This window comes from Cajanus cajan, chromosome 10, assembly GCF_000230855.2.
Source record: "Cajanus cajan strain Asha chromosome 10, NIPB_CcT2T_4, whole genome shotgun sequence".
Lineage (NCBI taxonomy): Eukaryota > Viridiplantae > Streptophyta > Magnoliopsida > Fabales > Fabaceae > Cajanus > Cajanus cajan.
In genome coordinates, this window is record NC_138526.1 from 41,649,327 (window position 1) to 41,670,533 (window position 21,207).

At 30.6% G+C, this 21,207-nt stretch overlaps 2 protein-coding genes across 2 annotated transcripts; both read right to left on the minus strand.

Moving 5' to 3' along the window:
* Positions 1-1,063: 1,063 nt before the first annotated feature.
* Positions 1,064-5,575, minus strand: LOC109816503 (Protein kinase superfamily protein). Its single transcript, XM_020381547.2, has 6 exons — positions 5,265-5,575; positions 4,513-4,757; positions 4,134-4,269; positions 1,982-2,240; positions 1,706-1,838; positions 1,064-1,523 (listed from the first exon to the last, which is right to left on the minus strand). The coding sequence occupies exons 1-6, from the start codon at positions 5,410-5,412 to the stop codon at positions 1,263-1,265; spliced, it is 1,182 nt and encodes a 393-aa protein (XP_020237136.1). The 5' UTR covers positions 5,413-5,575; the 3' UTR covers positions 1,064-1,262.
* A 10,029-nt stretch (positions 5,576-15,604) lies between these two features.
* LOC109816487 (multiprotein-bridging factor 1b) lies at positions 15,605-19,360 on the minus strand. Its single transcript, XM_020381533.3, has 4 exons — positions 19,126-19,360; positions 18,519-18,602; positions 16,116-16,198; positions 15,605-15,910 (listed from the first exon to the last, which is right to left on the minus strand). Exons 1-4 carry the CDS (start codon positions 19,265-19,267, stop codon positions 15,791-15,793), a joined length of 429 nt encoding a protein of 142 aa, XP_020237122.1. The 5' UTR covers positions 19,268-19,360; the 3' UTR covers positions 15,605-15,790.
* Positions 19,361-21,207: the final 1,847 nt, after the last annotated feature.

Genomic DNA, 21,207 nt, shown 5'->3' on the forward strand with positions numbered 1-21,207 from the left:
TCTAGCAAAACTTACAGGTCATATGATGATACCATTCAGGGGAAAAAATAACCAAAATTTTCTCAACTTGATGTAAAGTTAAAGAACGATAAGCATGACTTACGACATAAGCAAATATTTTATAATGATACAAAGTTTTTAAAACTATTAAATTCTTATAATTTAGTTTACTAATTTTTATATTTTCCCATGTATCGGGCGAGAATGTTCAGCAAATTGAATAGTAATTCTTTATTGGAAGAGTTTAAATATAGCCTACTTTGTCCTCATTCTTTTATTCATGAACTCATCAGTTTGCGGGGTTTGTTATTATGCACTCTTAAAGTATATTTGAATGTCTATTTAAAACCACATTTGACAGATAAACGCACATTTTCATGAAAAAGAAAAGAGCAAAAACTTGTAAATTCAACTTTCAAACACCCTTAGACTTGGTGATAACGCATGAATTGGTACCTCTTTTAGACAAGCAAAATTTTATAGACTGCATTTGTTATAGAGACTCATCAACGAAATTAAAAATGAATTCGATTTTCTATACATTGCCATGAAACAGACCAGGATTTAGGAACATACAGATATGAACTCATGATCAAATGCGGCAAAACAATAGTTGAAACACGGGTTCTCAATAACGTACTAAAATTAGAAATAGGGTTAAAACTTTGAGAATCTTGCGCTCATTTCGTCAACAATGTTTACATATTTAACCAAACACAACTTAATTATTTCCCCCATGATACGTTTAATAGTCTCCAGGTTTAGCTTTTTATCTTCATGCCATGATGTTGACTAACAAATATCAACCTCCAAAGGAAACCTATGTCCCAGAAAGAAAATACAAGAATGGAAAAAGTCATGCGAGGGGACACTAGGATGACGAATCCCCTAAGGCGTGTTTAACTGTTTTCTCTCTCTCTCTTCATTTCTTATTCTTTGTTAACCTTCAAGGATACAATAATTGAAAATTGAGAGCCATGATGATTAGTAAAGCAACCATCTTATCTTATGGGAGACATTAGACATATAAGGTGATTCTTAAGCAGAACCCCCCACCACAAACTAAAATATAAACAGGTCTATCTTTCATTAATTTAAACTATTAACATTAAGCCCAGCATTTTTTCCCTCTTCAATCAGCATCACATGGTTTAAGAATTAAGATTACAAAGAAACAGCAACTACCGAGGTTACAAATCTAAGTTTGGTGAGCATGTACCTATCCTTCATTTAAATGTTGATAATATGTGACATTACATGCATTAAATGGATGTGGGGCCTGGGGACAACTTAGGGGAATGGAAACTAGAGCTGCCTACCTTTGAAGGGGACCTTTGAGTCTTCACCAGTGGAACCAATGACTGCACAACATCTGCCATGAGCGGCCTATAATCGGCCTCCGGTTGCACGCACATTGCAGCAATTGCAGCCACCTGGACAACCTCTTTCATGGAGTACTGTCCCTCCAATGAAGGATCCATAATCTTTACAACCTTCTCTCTATCAGTCAAAAGGGGGAGAGCCTAAACACAAATAGCAGATGCAAGTTTGTTAGAAAGCACTGGTGCTGAAATATAAATGTTAGTTGTCTAATATTCTTGTTCCCGTAAATGGAAATACTAGACTGCCATTAATTAATTAACTTTCACTGCGCGATACATAATCGACATAGAACTTGATTGGTGAAAAGAATTAACAAACGCACCCAAGAAACAAGAACACCTTCCCCTGGAGGTCTCTTCATATCAACTGGCACTCGGCCAGTGAGCAGTTCCAAAAGTACAACACCATAACTGTACACATCTGATTTTGTTGTTAAATGTCCTGTTAGTGCATATCTGCACAATCAAACATTAGGAAACAAAACACTAGTTTGTCATGAGATGAAATTACTCAAAGAACAACTATTGTAATAAAAATAAAGATTAGACAAATAGAATAACCAAAACAATGTAAAAACAAATTGAGGCAAGATTTGTACTCGGGAGCAACATATCCCTGGGTGCCCAAAACTCGAGTTGAAACATGTCCACCAGCTCTATCAGGTCCAAGCTTTGCCAATCCAAAATCAGAAACTTTGGCATGAAACTTCTTATCCAAGAGGATGTTGCTGCTCTTAAAATCTCTGTGAATCACTGGAGGACTGACATGTTCATGAAGATATTCCAAGCCCCTAGCAGCTTCAAGTGCTATTCTTAATCGAGTTTCCCAATCCAACTTTACAGCTGTAACATTAGAATCTACAGGAAAACCAACTCGTCAAAATCAATACAGACATACAAGATGACACAAAATAACGGACAAAAAATAGCAACTATCACTGCAGACGCAAAACTTGGGCATTTTATATTAACTAGACCGCCATTAAAAAATTTACACGAAAATGGGAGGAGACAGAACAACGTAATTTATGATCTTGTAATGTCTGCATTAAGAGACAATGGCTCCAAAATAAAAAAGAATGAACAAAAATGCTTTAATACACACCTAGATTTACGGAATAAGATACAATATAACACTTCATTACAAATCATTGCAAATTTTGTTTTCATGGTAATGGGAGAGATATTAGAACTTCTGCTCCAGCTTCTGATCAAGTTCTCACAATAGCTCAAATTGACAAACTAAGAATAGAAATTATTTTAAAATAAACTTTATGTCATGCCTGACCCATAAGAAATTTCCTCTTATATGTCAAACATTGTACATTTTCATCCTCGTTCCTCATACACCGGAGATTCTAGAGTTCAAATCAAAAGATAACGCTTATGATGCATTGGTTCATACTTCATAAAATTGTTTAAGTAAGACGTTTTTGCAAGCATTGGTACATTTCCTGTTCTACATAGGGTTCAATACACCTAGTGATTTATTTTAGAGGAAAGGATTGCAACTTCAAGTAAGCCTCTTCTTAAGAAAGTAGTTTGGAGCCTAACTCAATCTTACAAAACCAGTTTGGAAGGGGAGGATTGCTCCCCACTTATATATATTATTATGATCTTATCTCTAATCGATGTGGTATGCCCAACACACATCCTTCACGTAGCTAGTTGGAGATCCCACATCGACTAGTGAAATGGTCATACTAGTAATATATATAATTGGGAAGCAATTGTAACCTTACAAACCAGTTTTGTAAGGTTGAGTTAGATTCCAAATCACTTTCTTAAGACCTCTCTTACAGCCACTCAACTCTTGTTAGAACAGATAAGAGAACTCCTGTCTTTCCTACCTAACAGCTCTCTCTCCCTAAATGAGAGACTGAAGGCAGTGAAAAATCAATAAAGTGGCTAATTTTTTTACCTCTTGCAAGATGATTGATTATATAAACCGCCTGACTTAGGACCTTTCCTCAAACAAGATGCATATAAATTACTTTTGACCACCTAACAGCTATGTATGTAAAATTTAGACATCTGAAAAAGCAATGACAAATTAAACAATTAATGTAATTTGAGGCTTAAATACCATGGTTATCACTTCAAGATCACTGTCCAGATTGTGTAACATGAACGGAACATAGTTTAGTGTCACTTCCAACCCATAGTCATGATAAACTTTAGAAGGGAAGAATAAGCTTTGCAGAGTGAAAAAGTTCAAGGGAGAGATCACAAAAGACAGAGTTTGGCGAAAATTATTTTCATTGCTTAGATGGACATGCCATTAAATTTTACACAACAGAACAAAGGCATATATGTAAGAAATCAGTTACTAAGAGTACCAAATGCAACCAGTCAAACTGGGTGCATGCTGACAGGACTGTTTTCAATCAATAATTTCATAAATTTAACTCTGATGTTCAATACTGCAAGATTAATAGATTTATCTATCAACAAATATATTCCTTAACAGGTTTGGAAAGCGTTACTCATTCAAACTAAAAATGATTCTAATCAATTTTTCCTAACTTGGCAGTTGGCACCGGGAGTAGCAAACGGAAAAATTGTAGCAAAAGTGGATATGGTTATATCAAAATCCCAGGGACATATGACACATCCATCCCATCATGAGAAATTGAGAATCTGAGCTACTGACTGTCAAGTAAGAAAAATTATCTGTAGTCTCATCCATTCACAACATTTAAATTAGCAAGAATAAAAGCTTATTAGCAAATATATGTTTTCATGACTTACTGCTGACAGGATAAAGATGTTCCTGCAGTCCACCATGTGCCATAAATTCATACACCAGCAATTTATGATTACTATCAGAGCAGTACCCAAGCAATGCCAGCAGATATGGAGAATGCAAACGACTTAGCAATTCCACCTACAGTGAGATGTGATCAACCAATTTAACTCAATTACCAAAAATGAATTGGTTTCTTGCTATCTAATTAACAGACACATGGCCAAAAAAGTATGATGATTCATAATCTACAAATTTCATTGTTTTGATAATTTGATTACGAGGGAAAATAAGAACATAAGCACGAAGAACAATGCATTGGGTTTTTCATAGCTTCTAGAAAAGAAACAGGGCTGGCCCAAAATGTTCAAAGAGACAACAAACCTCTACTTTAAATTCTTCTTCCCCTTGCTTTCCTGCTTGATCCATGAATTTTATGGCAACTTTCCTGCCATCATTGAGCACTCCCCGGTAAACAAGTCCAAATCCACCATGACCAATGACATTTGACTTGCTGAAGCCCCCTGTTGCAGAATGCAACTGCTTGAAAGTGAACACCTGAAGTCCCTTCTCAGCGACAACTTGCAGATTTGCAAAGTCACTTTTGTCGTTAAGGTTAGCGTCCTCAACTAATATAAAATCAAGAATAACACGTGAGTAAGTGGGACATCAATTTACTCAAGTAAAGTAGAAACAGGAAAGATACCAAAAAAAAAAAAAAAAAGCTTTAAAGTAAACCAAAAGTTACTTGCAATTCTCAGACAATACAAATGAGAAATAATCCCAGAGGAAAAAAAATATAATGAATATCAATGAACAAGCAGTATCAATATTGATTGCATCATACTTCAGTTTTTTTTTTTTTTTTTTACAAGTGCAAAGATCGATATGTGATTATTAATTAAATTAATTAAACATAAATACAAAAAAAAAATATAAGGACCACCTTCGCTTGAAAAAGTACTATATATTTTTATTTCTAGTTTTAAAAAATATATATCACATTACTTCAACTATTTTACGTTTTGAAAGATTTGTAAAGTGTAGTTTAGTTTGATGAGTGTTATAGTTATAGACGTTTGAGAAGTGAAAGTAAATATAAAGAAGGTATGAGTAAGTTAGAGAGGGGTAGGAACCTTTTTTGAGGGTTTTGCGGCGGTTAGAGAGCTTGTTGAGGATGTAGCAGTAGTAAGAGAGGGCGATGAGCAAAGCAAAGACAGCGAGGGAAGCGAGCACCACCATGGCGACCAGCGCTATGTGCGCCTTCCTTCTGTATCCCTCCATTTCTGAGAAGCCAAAGCCCTAACCCTAGAACTGCTTAAAGCATAGTGGCAATGCCAGAAGACAAGAGAAGAGAAGAGAAGAGAAGAGAGAATGTTGGGAGCTTCGAAGTTCGAACTCACTCACTCACTCACTCTCCCGTGTTTCTTTTCCACTGCCTGGCGCCTACAACGTTGATTGATACTGACACTTCTCTTTGCATTTTCGTCCCCCGACTTGTTGCAATTTCCCATGCTGCCAACTTCTTTTACACTATTTTCGTTTCTCTCCATTTGTTTATATTAAAATTAAAATAATTTTTTTAAAAAAAATTAGCATATTATACGTTGGAAGCAGGAATGGATCTACGCGAGGGGAGACTGGAGAGTGTATTAATTGTTTTGTTCCTTATATTAATTTTGTTTGTTTCAATTTAGTCCCACTTTTATTTTTAATTTCAATTTAATTTTAAATTAATTAATTGATTTCAATTTAGTCCCAAATTAATTAATTGGTTTCAATGTGGGACTTTCGTCCAAATTATTTAATCGGAGTTAACTTTTGGCCATGTGAATGTCACGTAGATGCATACGTGGATGTCACGTGGATGACAATTTTCTTGAAACACCTGGACCTAGAACGGCCCGTTCTGAAACCGGAACGGGACGTTCTAGTTGCACTTTTGATGCGTTAATTTTGCATCCGGAACGACCCGTTCTAGGTGCGAAATTAACACACCAAAAGTGCAACCAGAATGGCCCGTTCCAGTTTCAGAACGGGCCGTTCCGATTTCATCTTTTTTTATATATAAAATATTAATAATTTAATAAAATATATATTATTAATTATATTTTAATTATGTTGTTATATCTAATAAAATAAATTATTAATATTTTTTTATATTTTATTTTATTATGTTTATCTTATTAATTTTTATCATTTTATTCCTCTAATTTTAAATAAGTTACAAAAAATTATAAAGTGATACTTAAATATTTCTTCAAACAGAAAGAGAAAAAGAAAAATTTATTACTCTATTTATAAGACAATTGTATTTTATAAAAATAAGTAATTTTAAAATTTTTACCATAAAAAAATATTTTTCAAAATTATTATATTTTTTAATAAAATTAATAAATAATATTGGTTTAATTGCATTTTTTATCCCTCAAGTATTACAATTGTGCTGTTTTGATCCCCAAGATTTTAATTGGGTAATTTTAGTCCTTAAAGAATTGCAATTGCGCGATTTTGGTCCTTCAATTTTTAATTGAACAATTTTAGTCCCTCGAATATCATAATAGTACGATTTTAGTTTCTCCCATTAAAAATTGTTCAATTAAAAATTGTGAGACTAAAATTACACAACTGTAATCTTTTAAAGACTGAAATTACTCAATTAAAACCTTAGGGATCAAAATTACATAATTATAATACTTGAGCGATCAAAAACACAATTAAGTCAAGAATATTATATTCTCAGTTTTGGAACGGGCCGTTCTGAATCCAGAACGGCCCGTTTTGAAACCAGAACGGCCCGTTCTGGTTTCAGAACGGTCCGTTCTGCTGCACTGGTGGTGTGTTAATTTTTGCATCTGGAACGGCCCGTTTCAGTTACAAAATTAATACACCAAAAGTGAAACCAGAACGGCCTGTTCTGGTTTAGAACGGGTCGTTCTGGGTCCTGGTGTTTTCAAAAAAATTGTCATCCACGTAGCATTCACGTGGCATCCACGTATGCATCTACGTGGCATCCACGTGACCAAAAGTTAACTCCGTTTAAATAATTTGGACGGAAGTCCCACATTGAAACCAATTAATTAATTTGGGACAAAATTGAAACCAATTAATTAGTTTGGGACCAAATTGAGACCAAAAATAAAAATAAGACTAAATTAAAACAAACAATTAATATAAGGAAACAACATTGTTAATGATGCCACGTGAAGCACCATTAACAATGTCGTTTCCTTTGGGGTTAAGAAGAATTATGTCTGTTGACTTAAGATCATCAAGATCGTTGTCACTTACCATGATTATCACAATAGCAACAAGTGAGACACTTTATTGAAGAAGGGAAGTCGGTGGTCTAGCTCCACCACCACCAACCGCCAAGATGCGACATTACACAATCCTAAGAGGGTGTGCTTAAAGAATATGATGAAGTGATAACAGTAAAGTATGTTTTAAAATTTTATCTAAAAAAATAGAATCAATTTATTTACATGACAATAGTTAAGTGGAATATAATATATAATATGTATTTCATTTATCACACATATGAGTTTTTTTAATGAAAGTTGACAATAAAACCTATTTTTAAAACATCATAAAATATTAGAGATGAAGCAATAAAAAAATTATAGAGAATAAAAATAAAAATAAAAATTATATAGACAAAAAATATATTTAAATCTTAAAAAATAAGAAAAAGGAATATGCCTCTATATGTTTGTTTAAAATATAAAAATATAATAAAACACAAGTATTATTGTCATTATTTTCGATTTTATAATTTTTAGTTTTAATGTTTATAGTTTTGATATTTTAACTTAAATCCATGTTCTTTGTTTAAATACTAGAAGATTGAATTTTGTTGTTAATAGTGATTTTAAATAATTTTGTTTGTAAAAAATAAATATAGTCTTTAAAAAAATACATGTTCTTTGCTTTTGAATTCAAATCCATTGAATATTTACTATTTGATCAAACAATATTACTAAAAAAGTATTTATTTAATAATATTTTTTACACATCACTCTCTAAAAATTTAAATATATAACTGACATGTAAATTTAATAAGCTCACATCATTTATATGAAAATGATGTTAAAAAAATTAATGACAAAAATATAAATATAGGACTAAAAAAGTAATGTTAGTAAAATTATATAAACTAAAAAATACTTTAATCATTTTTTATAAACCACTTTCATTTCATTATAGATAATTATGATTGAATTAGATACGATTACTATGGATAGACAAAACTTTTTTTCAAAATATTTAAAATAAATATATATCTAAGATTCAATTTTTAGATCATTGATTAAGTGTAAATATTTCTAAAGTAATGTATTTGGTGGTAGTTTTACATTAATTGATTTACACATTCAACAATGTGTATATAAATTAATTTTTTTGGAAATTACAAAAAATAATTTGTTAAAATTTTAAAATACATTCAAGGTAAGTCTTTAAAATAAAGGAAGTGTTAAATGAGTTGGGTCTTTTCAAATTTTTAGAAACAATGAGTCCAATGTTAGAATATCATGATTGGAAGGGAGAAGAAAAAAGAAGGAGAAAGGTGAGGGACATGAGAATGCAATTGCAATTTGCAAGGAAACATTGAGGCCGGCACCTTTGTCAGGCCTGATTGGACACTAAGACTAAACAGTGTTAATACTATTTACAATATCCAAATAGGACAAACTCTCCTCATTCAACATTCATTGCTTTCGGTCTCAAACTCATTCTCAATCTCACTCCACAACATGACCCTCATTAAGATATTCTTGTAAAAAACTATGCAAGTGTCCCCTTACAAATAAATAAATGCCTCCTTTGGATGCGTGACCAGAAATATAAATATTTTGAAAAGCTAAGGTAAAATGGACTCCACTTATATGACAATCGTGGTGAACAAAAAGGTTGCAATTATAATAATGATATATGTTCACGTTTGAACTTTGAAGAGTACTTAAGCTTTTACCTCTTTTAATCAAACAATACATGATGAGCCAATCAAAACAGTTTAAATAGGCTATTGTTTGTTTTCGATTTGTCGTTGAAGTTTGTGACGGCTGATCTTTTGAAAAATTCAGCATTACATTATGCTCAGTAGCTCAAATTAATGGGTTGTTGTAAATTTCTTATACTAAATTTGATTTTTGAGAATAAAAACATCCTATAATGTTCTTTTCTTAAAAGAGAAATTATTTGTTTTTAAAACTTAATTTTATTTGAATGAACAATGTATATTTTATTTATTTATAATTATAAAAGTTTATTTTAATGCTTTACATTAATTAGAAGAAAAAAAATCAAATTGAACCAACGTGTACATGTGGCTGAATGATAAGAAAGAAGAAAACAAGAAAGGCATGTTTAGAGTGTGGTCGGCAAATGTTTTATTGGACAGATACCTTCATAGCCGGAGGCCGGCAACAGCAACACAGTATGCCTTGTGCTATGGTTGATTTGAAAAGAAAAAAAACGTAAATGAGAAAAAAGAAGGAAACAATAAGTAAAAGTAAATGTAAAAAATTGAAATTTTTTAAAGCTAATTTTCTTTTTTCTTTTTCATAAAAAAATTATTATGATTATAATAAGGATCAAATCTAAGTTTAGGATTTATGATTTAGAATTTAGAGTTTATGTACATTTATCATAATTTTTTACTAGATTATTTTCTTAATTGTTCAATAAAAAAGAAAATAGAAAAAAATATGTTCAGTTATGTAAAAGGTAGGAGGAAAGAAAAAAATGTTACTCCTTCATATATTTTTTATAATATCACTAGTAACTAATTTACAAAGATTAAAAAAATTGATACTTGATAGCATTTAAATATTCTAAATTTATATTTTATTCTTAAATAATTTTTAAAGGTCAGAAGTTTAAAACTCATTTATAATTAGGGTGGTGCGGATTTGATCTAATTTGATGATTCAATAAATCTAATCCAATTTAAGTCCAAAAAATTGAATTAGTTTAAATTATTGGATTAGTTTGAATTTAAAAATTGAAAATTTAATCAATTTAATTTAGATATTGAATTTTGATTTTCAGAAATTGAACCAATTGATTCATTTGATTAATTTAATATTTATTATTATTTTATTATATTTATTTTGAGTTATTAAATTTGGGTTACTAGTACAAGATAGAGATGGGATAAGGGACTCATTCAACCTTTAAAAAAAAAAAAAAAACAACTCATTCATTTAGTACTAAAGGTAAAAAATAAAGCCCAAATTTTCGACTTACCTCGTTGTAAGTGTCTCTCATTTATTAAAGTTTAGTGCTAATTACATATAGGGTTTTGCAATGTTGGTTTGTAACACTTCAAACATTTTTGTTGAATTTGTATTGTTGAGAATGATATAATAAATTTATAGATTCTGGTGTTGGACAAATTAAGTTTTAATTTAATGATATTTGTTACATTTTAAGTTTCTAATTTTAATGTTTTAAGTTATATTTTACAATGCCAATAATCAAATTCTTATCATTAATATATTTTATTAGTTGATAATGTAACGACCTGTATTGGTCGTCACACAAAATGAAATCATTACTACTAGCAATAGAAATTAATCTACTAGAACATTCAAGATTAAAGGAAAGAACGTGTTATATATACATATATAATATGAATATAAAAGTAAAACGCCTATATTAATATAAACAGGTTATATATATGTATATAGTAATCACAAAATAATCCTATTTCCTATTGTTGGTTGAACACAACTATACAAGCTACACATAGTAGCACCGTCGTCAACAAAAGATCCCACCACTTACTAACAATAGCTTCTCAAGCTTAATCTTATATGCTCTTATACAACGTATGATCATCGCAATTCAAATCACATGAAAACAGAAAGGGTAAGTTAGAGTTCAAAAACATGTAAGTATAGAAAATGATTCTATGACCTATATAACATCATAACAATACATACATGAAAGCCAAACACCCTAAAACAAACATGTATCTTATCCACACCATGTCAAGCAAAACATTCAACAATGCACATGATCATGTTGCATACATACATCATATGCAAACACTTCAATTAATGTGTCGTCAAACATTCGCCTACAGAGATCTCCTAACAACATAAGCAGTTTAAGTGAATCCACCATACCAAACCAATCGAATCATTTTCGCACTCAAAGTGCTGGCTCAATTACAGTAAAATGAAATATCAATCCCTCCTCTAGCTTATCAAGTCTTGTCACTTACACTAAGAAAGTTTGACTCCACCATTAGGAATATTACAATTAGGTATAGGCTTACCACGACCTTGACATGCATTACTAAGTCACATATGGAGTTTGCCTACAAATTATCCTCAAAGAACTATGCAACATTTCCAAGTACTTGGTTAAGGGTTGTAACCCTCAACCTCCTACCTTATTTAACCACTAACTAAGGACCTAGAGGAGACGTTAACACACCTCAAAACCCACTCCAAGAGATAAACCTACTCAAGGAGAGTTTTCTAATCAATGGCCTACTCGAGCACCACTCCAAGATTCCATATGTTGGATCTTTAATTTTTAAAATATTTTCCTCTCCTCAAGGAGAGTTTTCTAATCAATGGTCATACTACATTCTCAGCATTCACCTCACCATGCATCATCTATATGCATCACATTCAGTCGACACATATAGAAATCAACAACATCATACATACATCCTTTATATGCATTACATCTGGTCAATACATACAAAGATCAACAACATCACGCACACATACACACACATATATATAGCATACATATGCTCATGGTCATCCAACACCACACAAATATCTATATATGCCATATCTAATCAACATATATAGAATAATCATCATCCATTGTATAATCATATATATATGTCATATATAATCAAATATATAAAATAATCCTCATACACCATGCAACATGCAATAATATACTCATGTTCATCATGCAAGTTCACCAAAACATCAACATATCATCAAAGCATCTCACGCTCGGTGTAACATACCTTGCACCCAACTCCATCGAGGCAGGGAGCTTTTTGTCTCGCTCACACTAGGTGTCATCCAAACTGCACTTGACGTGATTGAGGTGGAGATCCCCTAAGCCTCACGCCTGGCGTGCAAAACTCACACTCAGTCTCATCTCATGCAAAGAATCTCTGTCTGACTCACACCTAACGTCACCTCAACAACATCTGACGTCACCAAGTTAAGGACTTTCACACTTTATCATGCCTGATGCCATTCAAATCGTGCCCAACTTCATCCCAACTCAAGACAAGTCTCTCTCTTCATGCCTGATGTCATTGATCCTGCATCTGGAATGATCGAGATAAAATTTTCTTGTCGAAACTACGCTCAACGCCATGAAGGCATACTTAGTGCCATATAAAAAATCTGATATGGCAGACTTAAAAAATTGCCTCCTAAGACCTAGAATTCAACCCAACCAAGCATGTAACACCATCAAACAAGTATAGACACTTCATACAACTTAATTTTGGCATCAAAACTCGCATGCAACCACTAATCCAACAAATCATCCAATTCTCACTTTTATGAACCTAACCCATTCAAGTTCAACATTTTCGTCTTATCATCCATAAATCTGCCAGTATAATCAGGTTTTAACCATAACCTAGCAACAAGTAACTTCACAAAATAAAAGATGAATTGACCTTAGTTTCCCTTACTGATGGGCTGGTTCTCCATCACTTACCTTTACTCTGAGCAATCGAAACGAAAATAGAGGAATGAAGGATTTCGAGCTTCCACAAGCTTCGCAACCAGCCAACTCAACTCCTTAACCTCTAATGCTTGAATCACTACTTTGAGGATCCCAAAAAACCTCTCACACCTACAAGGGAACCTAAAAGAATGAAGAAGAAGATGTAGAAATCCAAAGCTTTACACTCTACTCTCTCTCTCTAAAGTCTTTAAGAAATTGAATTTATAAGGCTCAACTCTTAAAGAGAAACCTTATATACTTTTCACCCAAGGTCAAATGAACTTTCAACCAAAGATCCTCACAACTCACCTAAGTACAGTGTTACAGATAACATGAAAATATATTTTAAGTTATCTAATATGATTTTATTTTATTAGCTTAGCAATAAATTCAATGAATCAATCTAATCCAAACCTAATATGATTAGATTGAATTGAAAACTGAAAAAAAAAATCCAATCTAATTAAACTGATATACTTCAAATCTAATCTGATTCAATCTATGTTCATAGTTATTTATAATAATTCTTTTATGATATTTTTCTCTTATTTTCTCAAGTTATCACACCATATCATTTATACATCAACATAAAAGTTTAAAAAATTAATATCACATTTATAATATTTGAAGACGAGATATGCATTTAAAAATTCTTATTAAAGGCCAAATCAAACATGTAATTTAGTTCTTATAATATATATATATATATATATATATAATAACATAAATATCTTAATTAAAAAAGAGTTGTGACATGATTAATAATTAAAGGTATTTGTGTTTTTAACCGACACATGCACTCCATCATTTCCTTTAATTTCCATCCAAATTTTAAAAGAGGACAAAACATTTTTCACGTGAGACTCACAACAACCTCCTTCTTCCTTATTTTTTTTTTAACATAGAAATCAAAACAATGGAAGAATTGATTCTTGTGTTATTTTCCTTCTTGCGGGAATCCTCTCACTTTCAATCAAAACAAACAAAGTGTTTTGTCCTTTGAAACTTCTTAAGAAGAGATCAAGAAGGATGAAATTTGTAACATCCTGAGTTAGTAATATCATCGGGACAACCTTATTACGACTCTAATTTTCAAACAAAGTATTTATGTGAAACTCTTTAACGTTGTCACGTCAGCATTATTTTAAACATTAAATGTCAACTTAACGAACAAAATAAAATTACAAAACTAAAGTAATTTGGGATTAAACTTGCAAACACAATAAAAAAAACAAAATTTTTAAATTCAAAATAATACAATTATACTTGTCTTTAGTATTTTTATTTTTACATTTTTATTTCACAATTTAAAGATATTTTTTTTATGTGAATTTCACATTTCTCTTTATCTCTTTGTCTAACCAAAGGTGTGTTTATTTTATTATTGAGTTTTGTTGAACGACGATAGTACACATTTCAAACCAACAAATAAAAGTAACATTTTTTATTTTTTCCGTTCAACGTGATTTTATGAGTTTCTAACGAGAAATAAATACACTAAATAACAAACTTTCCTCCTTAAATATGATAATATTATAACTGATTAGTTTATCTAAATATTTTTCTAATTAAATAATATAAAAAATCTAAATGTAAGGACAATTTAGATTTAAAGCCAAATTTGCTTCAAAGTTTTAGATGCTAAAAATAACTTTTTTGTTTTTTCATTACAAAGAATATGGAAAGAAAAAAAAATAATTTTGTCTTGGTATCATCTAACTTATAAATGCAAAAATAAAAGCAACAAAAAGACAAAAGACAACAAGAATTAATATACCAAGTCATTCCATAAGAAAGTTTTCATATTTAAATATCGTAAATGAAAAAAAAAATCAAAAGAAAACACTCAACTAAAAATAATTATATTACTCATTCAGTGAATTCTTTTATATGAATAACATGGTTGTCAAAAAAATAAAATTAATATTTAAACCTATATAGCACAAAATAAATATTTAATATAAATAAAATTTATAATTTTTAACAAATAACATCTTTAAATATTTAACCATATGTTCTACTATAATATTTATCTTGTAATACTGTTTAAGTTTTATGCTAATTTAAAAATATTAAAACTCAACCAATAAATTGGTCAAAATAGATAAATAATTAAAAAATCATATAAGAATATGGTTTGAGATGAATGAACAAATTTAGGCCAAATTAAATTTAAAATTCTTAAACATAAACATTAAAAAAAATTAAAGATCAAATTAAAAAACACAAGATTTTAAAATAACACGTAACCTAATGAGTTAAGAAAAACCTCAAGAATAATTCTTAAAATCCTCGGTAATCAAATATAAAAATAAATTCGATTTCGATCTCATGTTACTTTTCAAATGAGAAAATAAGTATTTTGTTCCTCCCTTATCCATAAGGAGGGAAAAAAGACGCATCGTGTCTCTAAATATTTTAAAAAATAAAATAAACAAAAAAATATAATAATATGAATAATTTCTTAGAATTGATTAATGACAATTATTAAAAGTATTTATTTATTTTTCTTAAAATTAAGGATATAATCATCCATAATATGAGAAAAATAAAAGGTTATTGGAAGAAATATTCCCTTTATTAAATTAGTATACATATATGGTAGGTACTCGATTCCATGTTAGTTTTCAAATGAGAAAAATTAAGTGTTTTATTCCTTCCTTATCCATAATATATGGTAGGTACTCGATCTCCACTATGAATGAAACACATTATGAATCTTCAGATATATCATGATGGCATCATATTCATCTGCTCCAAGGTAAATTTATGCTGATAACATATCCTTATTTATGATGATACATCATGTTTGAACAGTTAACACACGAGTTGTCCCTCTAGCATACACACAAAATAAGCGTGCAAATGCAACCAACCTTGGACAGTGAAATAAAAATCTAAAACTAAATACACACCCCTGTTCGTTAGATTTGCTTCCTCATTTCTTGCCACGCAGTTTGGCACCAAGGGCTCTCTCCAACTTGCCAATTATCTGCTGGTTTGGAATGGCTTTCCCTGACTCATACTCCTGGATCACTTGAGGCTTCTCATTGATGATCTGCAAGCAATCACACTCTTGTCAGAAAATATCAAGAAACCATAAATGATGAACATAAAAGACATGCAATATATGAATCACTATGATCGATCTAGTGGTGGAAAATTGTAATATACATCGAGTATTAGATTCAAATCTTGATACCGTTATTATAATTCCTATTGATAAAAAAAAAAAAAAAAAAAGACAGGAAAGAGAGCAATACTTGAGCAAGTTGAGCTTGGGTGAGTTTCTTGTCCATCCGGGCCTGCATTATAGCTTTCTTGAGCTCAGTTGGTACACGATCATCTGTGCACAGAAAGTCAAATTACAGGATATGAGAATTAAAGTAGGAGGGGTGTGTCATATGTAAGAGAAGTTTTGATGTTCAAACTTCAAATGATTAAGAAACTTCATTCATGTTCAAAATTATCGTGGCATGCTTCTATTGAATAAAGATCCGTAATTCTATCTATAAGTTATCACAACATTAAATAATTCAACCATCGCTGACCATCATAGAGCCAAGATACACAACAACGACAACAAGACTTAACCCACTAGGTGAAGTCAGCTACATCATGGATTGCATACCAATTGATAAGAACCTCAGGAGAACCACACCACAAAAGTTAGCTCATGTAGTTGGAGAGCCCAAGGCCTTATAAACCCACTAGAATCCCATACTTCATGGATTGCATGATTTGTAATTGAGCCCAGTTAAAGACACAACAACAGCCAAGATGCACAAAACGATCGAGAAAAGAAGCTTCATTGATGTTCAAAGTTATATAGTAATATCAAAACTTATAGTGGCATGATTATGTTGAATAAAGCTCCTTAATTATATTTATAAGAATATGTTATCACAACAATAAATAATTCAACCATCTTTGACCATCGCAGAGCCAAGATACACAACAACAACAAGAGACTTATCTCACTAGGTGAAATCAGTTACATCATGGGTTGCATGATGTGCCATTGAGCTCAATGAAAGACACAATAACAGCCAAGATTGACAATAACGATAAGATAATTGCTGACCACCAGAGCAGTTATCTTATCTAATAAACATAAGCAAAACTATAATAAACAGATTAAACATTGTAGGCAACAGTCGGTTTCACAATTGCAGTGGTAAACTGATATTACAATCTAATTGGGTATCAGGCAATAAGATAGTATATTAATTTGTAGGAAAAAAAATGTTTGCTTATGATTGGGGTACTACTGATAAATAATTGCTCAGGAAGGCCTTCGCAGTTCTGAGTCTAAGTCAAGCTCACCAATTATCAGAGGAGTCAAGAGAAAAGAGTTGATATATTTGATTTTAGCAAGAATGTTCAGAAACATTTGCCTGAAAAGACATTTAATTACAATGATTGTTGTTCAAATATAATTCATAAAACGCACTTTCAGATACATAAATATGGGTATGTAAATATTGTCAAAGTAATAATATAACATTAAATTATGAGAATATCTTTTGCCAATACATACATACGAACAAGATTTTTCTTCACGACCCACAAAACCAAATATTGCTTGTAGTTGGGTACCAAAACCATGCTTTGATGCAATACCAATTTAGCTCAAAAGCCACCAAAGATGTTGGCAGTTGGCACAAATTCCAAACCACAATTACAAACTTAAATGTGATTATCCCTCTCCCCAAAGCTTATCCTCCCATCTCCATGATATTCAGGCATTTTTTGAATTGTGCTTGGACAGAATTAGTCTATGATGCACATCAAATATGATATGATTATTTTAAAATATTTAGGATACTATACATGTGAGATATGTGTCTTCATATGTATCAATATTCATAAAATATAATAAATGTGTGTGATTGTAATTTTGATCTAAATGTATAAACATAGTAAATATATAAATATATAACTGAAATCTTGCAAATCTAAATTAAAAACACACTTCTTATACATTATAAAAACAGATAAAATATAAATCATTTCATCATAAAATACATCCTATTGTTTAGGAATAGAAATAAGGCTAACAATCGCATTTCTTTCTTAAAATCATCTATAAAAAAAACAATTTCCGTTTTTAGTTCATCAAGGGAAAATGTTTCTATGTTTCTACATAAAACATTTTTTTATGTCTTATTTAGATGTAATAGAAACTTCATAATTTTTAAAGATATGGATACTTCACTATACCTATCACTGATATGTATTAGTAAAGTATCCAAGAATATTGAGATTGGATAAGATTTTCATAATGTTTTTAAAGACTTGGATACTTCACCATACGTATTAGTAAAGTATCCGAGAGTATCAGTATCAGAAGCAAATTGAAATATTGGTGTTTCATAGGGATTAGTATAGACTTCTATAGCTTAAAAAAATTGAGTGATGAAATCAAAAAGTGTGTTGTGCACATGTGAGATACCCACAGTAAACTCCTGCTAACACATGAATATGATTTCCCCAGTAATTGTGAAAATGTTCCAAAGATTAGCACAAAAAATTCAAGCTAATAAAAGAATATAATCAAAACATGCTGCTAGCAAAGATGAATCCCCCAATAAATGGAGTGAGGTTTTCTCAATAATAGAAAATGCAAACAATTGAATCAGCAAAATACATATAAGCATACTTACGAGCCAGATTCTCTGTATCATCATCCAGCCTCTTCGTATTCAAGGAAGTACTACTAGAAGCAGCTTTGTTTGTCCCGGCATTAACTGCAAAAGACAATTCAACAATCACCACTCTGACCAGCCAAATACAAAAGGCCAATAAAATAATTGAGAAACATTCAACAATGTTATCACAAAAATTCAACTCTGCTTCATTACAGTACTCAGGCAAAATATTGATTAGGAAAAAAAAAATAAAAAATAGAAATGAAAATTCCGCATCAATGACAAGTACCAAGTACGGGATTATCAGCAATAATACCTAAATAATCAACTATATATAATTATATATATTATTCAACATGCAACAAATATATAAAACAGAAAACCATCGAAGGATCGCGAATCGCCTACAATAATATCAATACAAAAACAAAAGGTAATTAAAAATTACCAAGAGCCAATCCGTATAACCCAAACTTCTAATAATTAATCAGAACAGAACCTAACAGAATCAGATGCTTTGATAAAAGATATTAAAAAATTAAAAACGACATTTTATTTCTGAAATTGAAATCCGATAGTGGAAATGAAAGAGAAATGAAAGGGGAGGGGGCGAGGGGCGAACATTTTTTGACGGTGTCGATCTCGGCGCCGCTACGGCGGGCTGCGTTGACAGCTTTCTCGTCCTTGCGGGCGGCGGCAGTGGGGGCTTTCTTGCGGAGCACCACCGGTTCCCAATCCTGAGAGAGAGGTCCAACTCCTGACATGTTTCTAAGGTTTTTTCTTTTTCGCTTGTTGGTGTTGAAAACTTGTTGTTGGTGTTCTTCGCTGTGTTGGGTCGGTCGAGGCTAGGGTTTTATTAGAAGATTGAATGAAATGAATGTGGATATTTCTTAGCTTGGATTGCACGTATGGGTGGGCCCGTTTTTTATTCGACCCGTTTTCGCTTGGGTTTGGTTTTGGGCTTTGCGTCCATACTGTTGAACTAGTTGGTCCATACGGTTTGACTCTTATAAATCTAGAGTAATGTTACTATTTTAGGATGAGAATTTCTTACATTTAAAAACAATACTATGGATGAAAATAGAATATGACAGACAATACTTTAAATATACAGTTTTTGAAAAAATAAAATTTAAGTTTAGTTTATTATATATGATAGATTTTTTAAGTTTGGTCTAACTTTTTAAAATGTATAATCTAAATTATTTAAATATCTATTTTATATTAATGATATTAAGTAAATTAATATACTTAATTTTAAATAAGTTGAAAATTTTATATTTAAATACGTGCATAAGTCTTTTTTTTTAATTTGTATGATAAAATATAGTTTATTATATTATTATAAAAAAAATTAGAATTTAAAATAAAAATAAAAGACTAAGGTAAGAAAGCTAATTCATAGACAAACATGCATGTATATTAATATACATTCACGCACAAGTATGATGAAAGAAGATAGTCTTGTAAAAAAAAATTAAATCTCCCTTATATCCCATGTAAAATATTCTAATATTTCTAAAATAGCATATAAAGAGCTTCTACCAGATTTTTTATTTTCTATTTTTTGATTTCGTTGTTATGAATAGAGAATGCAAAAGGTTCTAGTGTAGTAAAAATGTCAAAACTATTAATAATAATTTTTTTATTAAAATTTCCTTTATTTAATTATATTAATAATATAATATGTATATTACTTTTTAATTATATAATATAGATAAATAAATTGGTTTATTAGAACTAATAAATCTTTTTATAAGTTTAAGTATAATTTTTTAAATAAATAAGTTTTTTTTTAAAAGGTTTAAATCTATTTTTTTTATCAAATAGGTTAACCAAACCTTAAACATGTCAGATTATAGATCTTTATTTAAAGTCTAACTTATTTTTATTTCTAAACAAGATCAAAGATTGATGTTTTTTTTTCTTGAGAAAAAATTTGAATCATAAATAATTTAATTAAAATATATAAATTGTTACTACTTTTTTTAATCAATTTTGGTAAATAACTTTACTCCCTAATTATGTTGTATGAGATTTTGTTTTTAGCTATATGTATAAAATATAAGATTTTCAAGAGAGATAAAATTTAACACAGAAATAAAGTTTACTTTGATGATTTATATGTCTTGAAAAGAATTAATCTTTAATTATCTGTTCAAAATATTCATGAGGCAAACAAAAAAATATATATTCTCTAACATTTTTTAAATACACTTTCTTTTATTTATCAAGTTAATATACGCAACTCAATAATCTAGCAACTCTAGTGATTATTCCCAATGTAATTCTAAAAGCTTATTATTAGGTTCCTGTGCATAACTCTATAATTTAGTAACTACGGTTAATCTTCTCATTATTGATCGAACCTTCAATGTTGTGCATCTTATGCAAGCCATCCACCAATAGGACTACATGAATATAGAGAAGTGCAATTACTTCACCATCCAGCCTTTGACCATGACCAAATGCATGGTTTAATTTTAAAAGCCAGTCAGATTCAACATATTTAATCTTGATAATTAAAAACTTTGATAAGTTTAGTCATTGCCATTCCAAAATAATTGACCCATGCACCTATGTTATCTTCACTATTGGTGAAGCTCTAACTGACTTTAGGTTTGACCACTTCTGTACAGTTTTAGCTGAAAACAAATTCTCACAGGGAATTTATGGTTTGAACTCTAAAGCATGGTGACCAAGC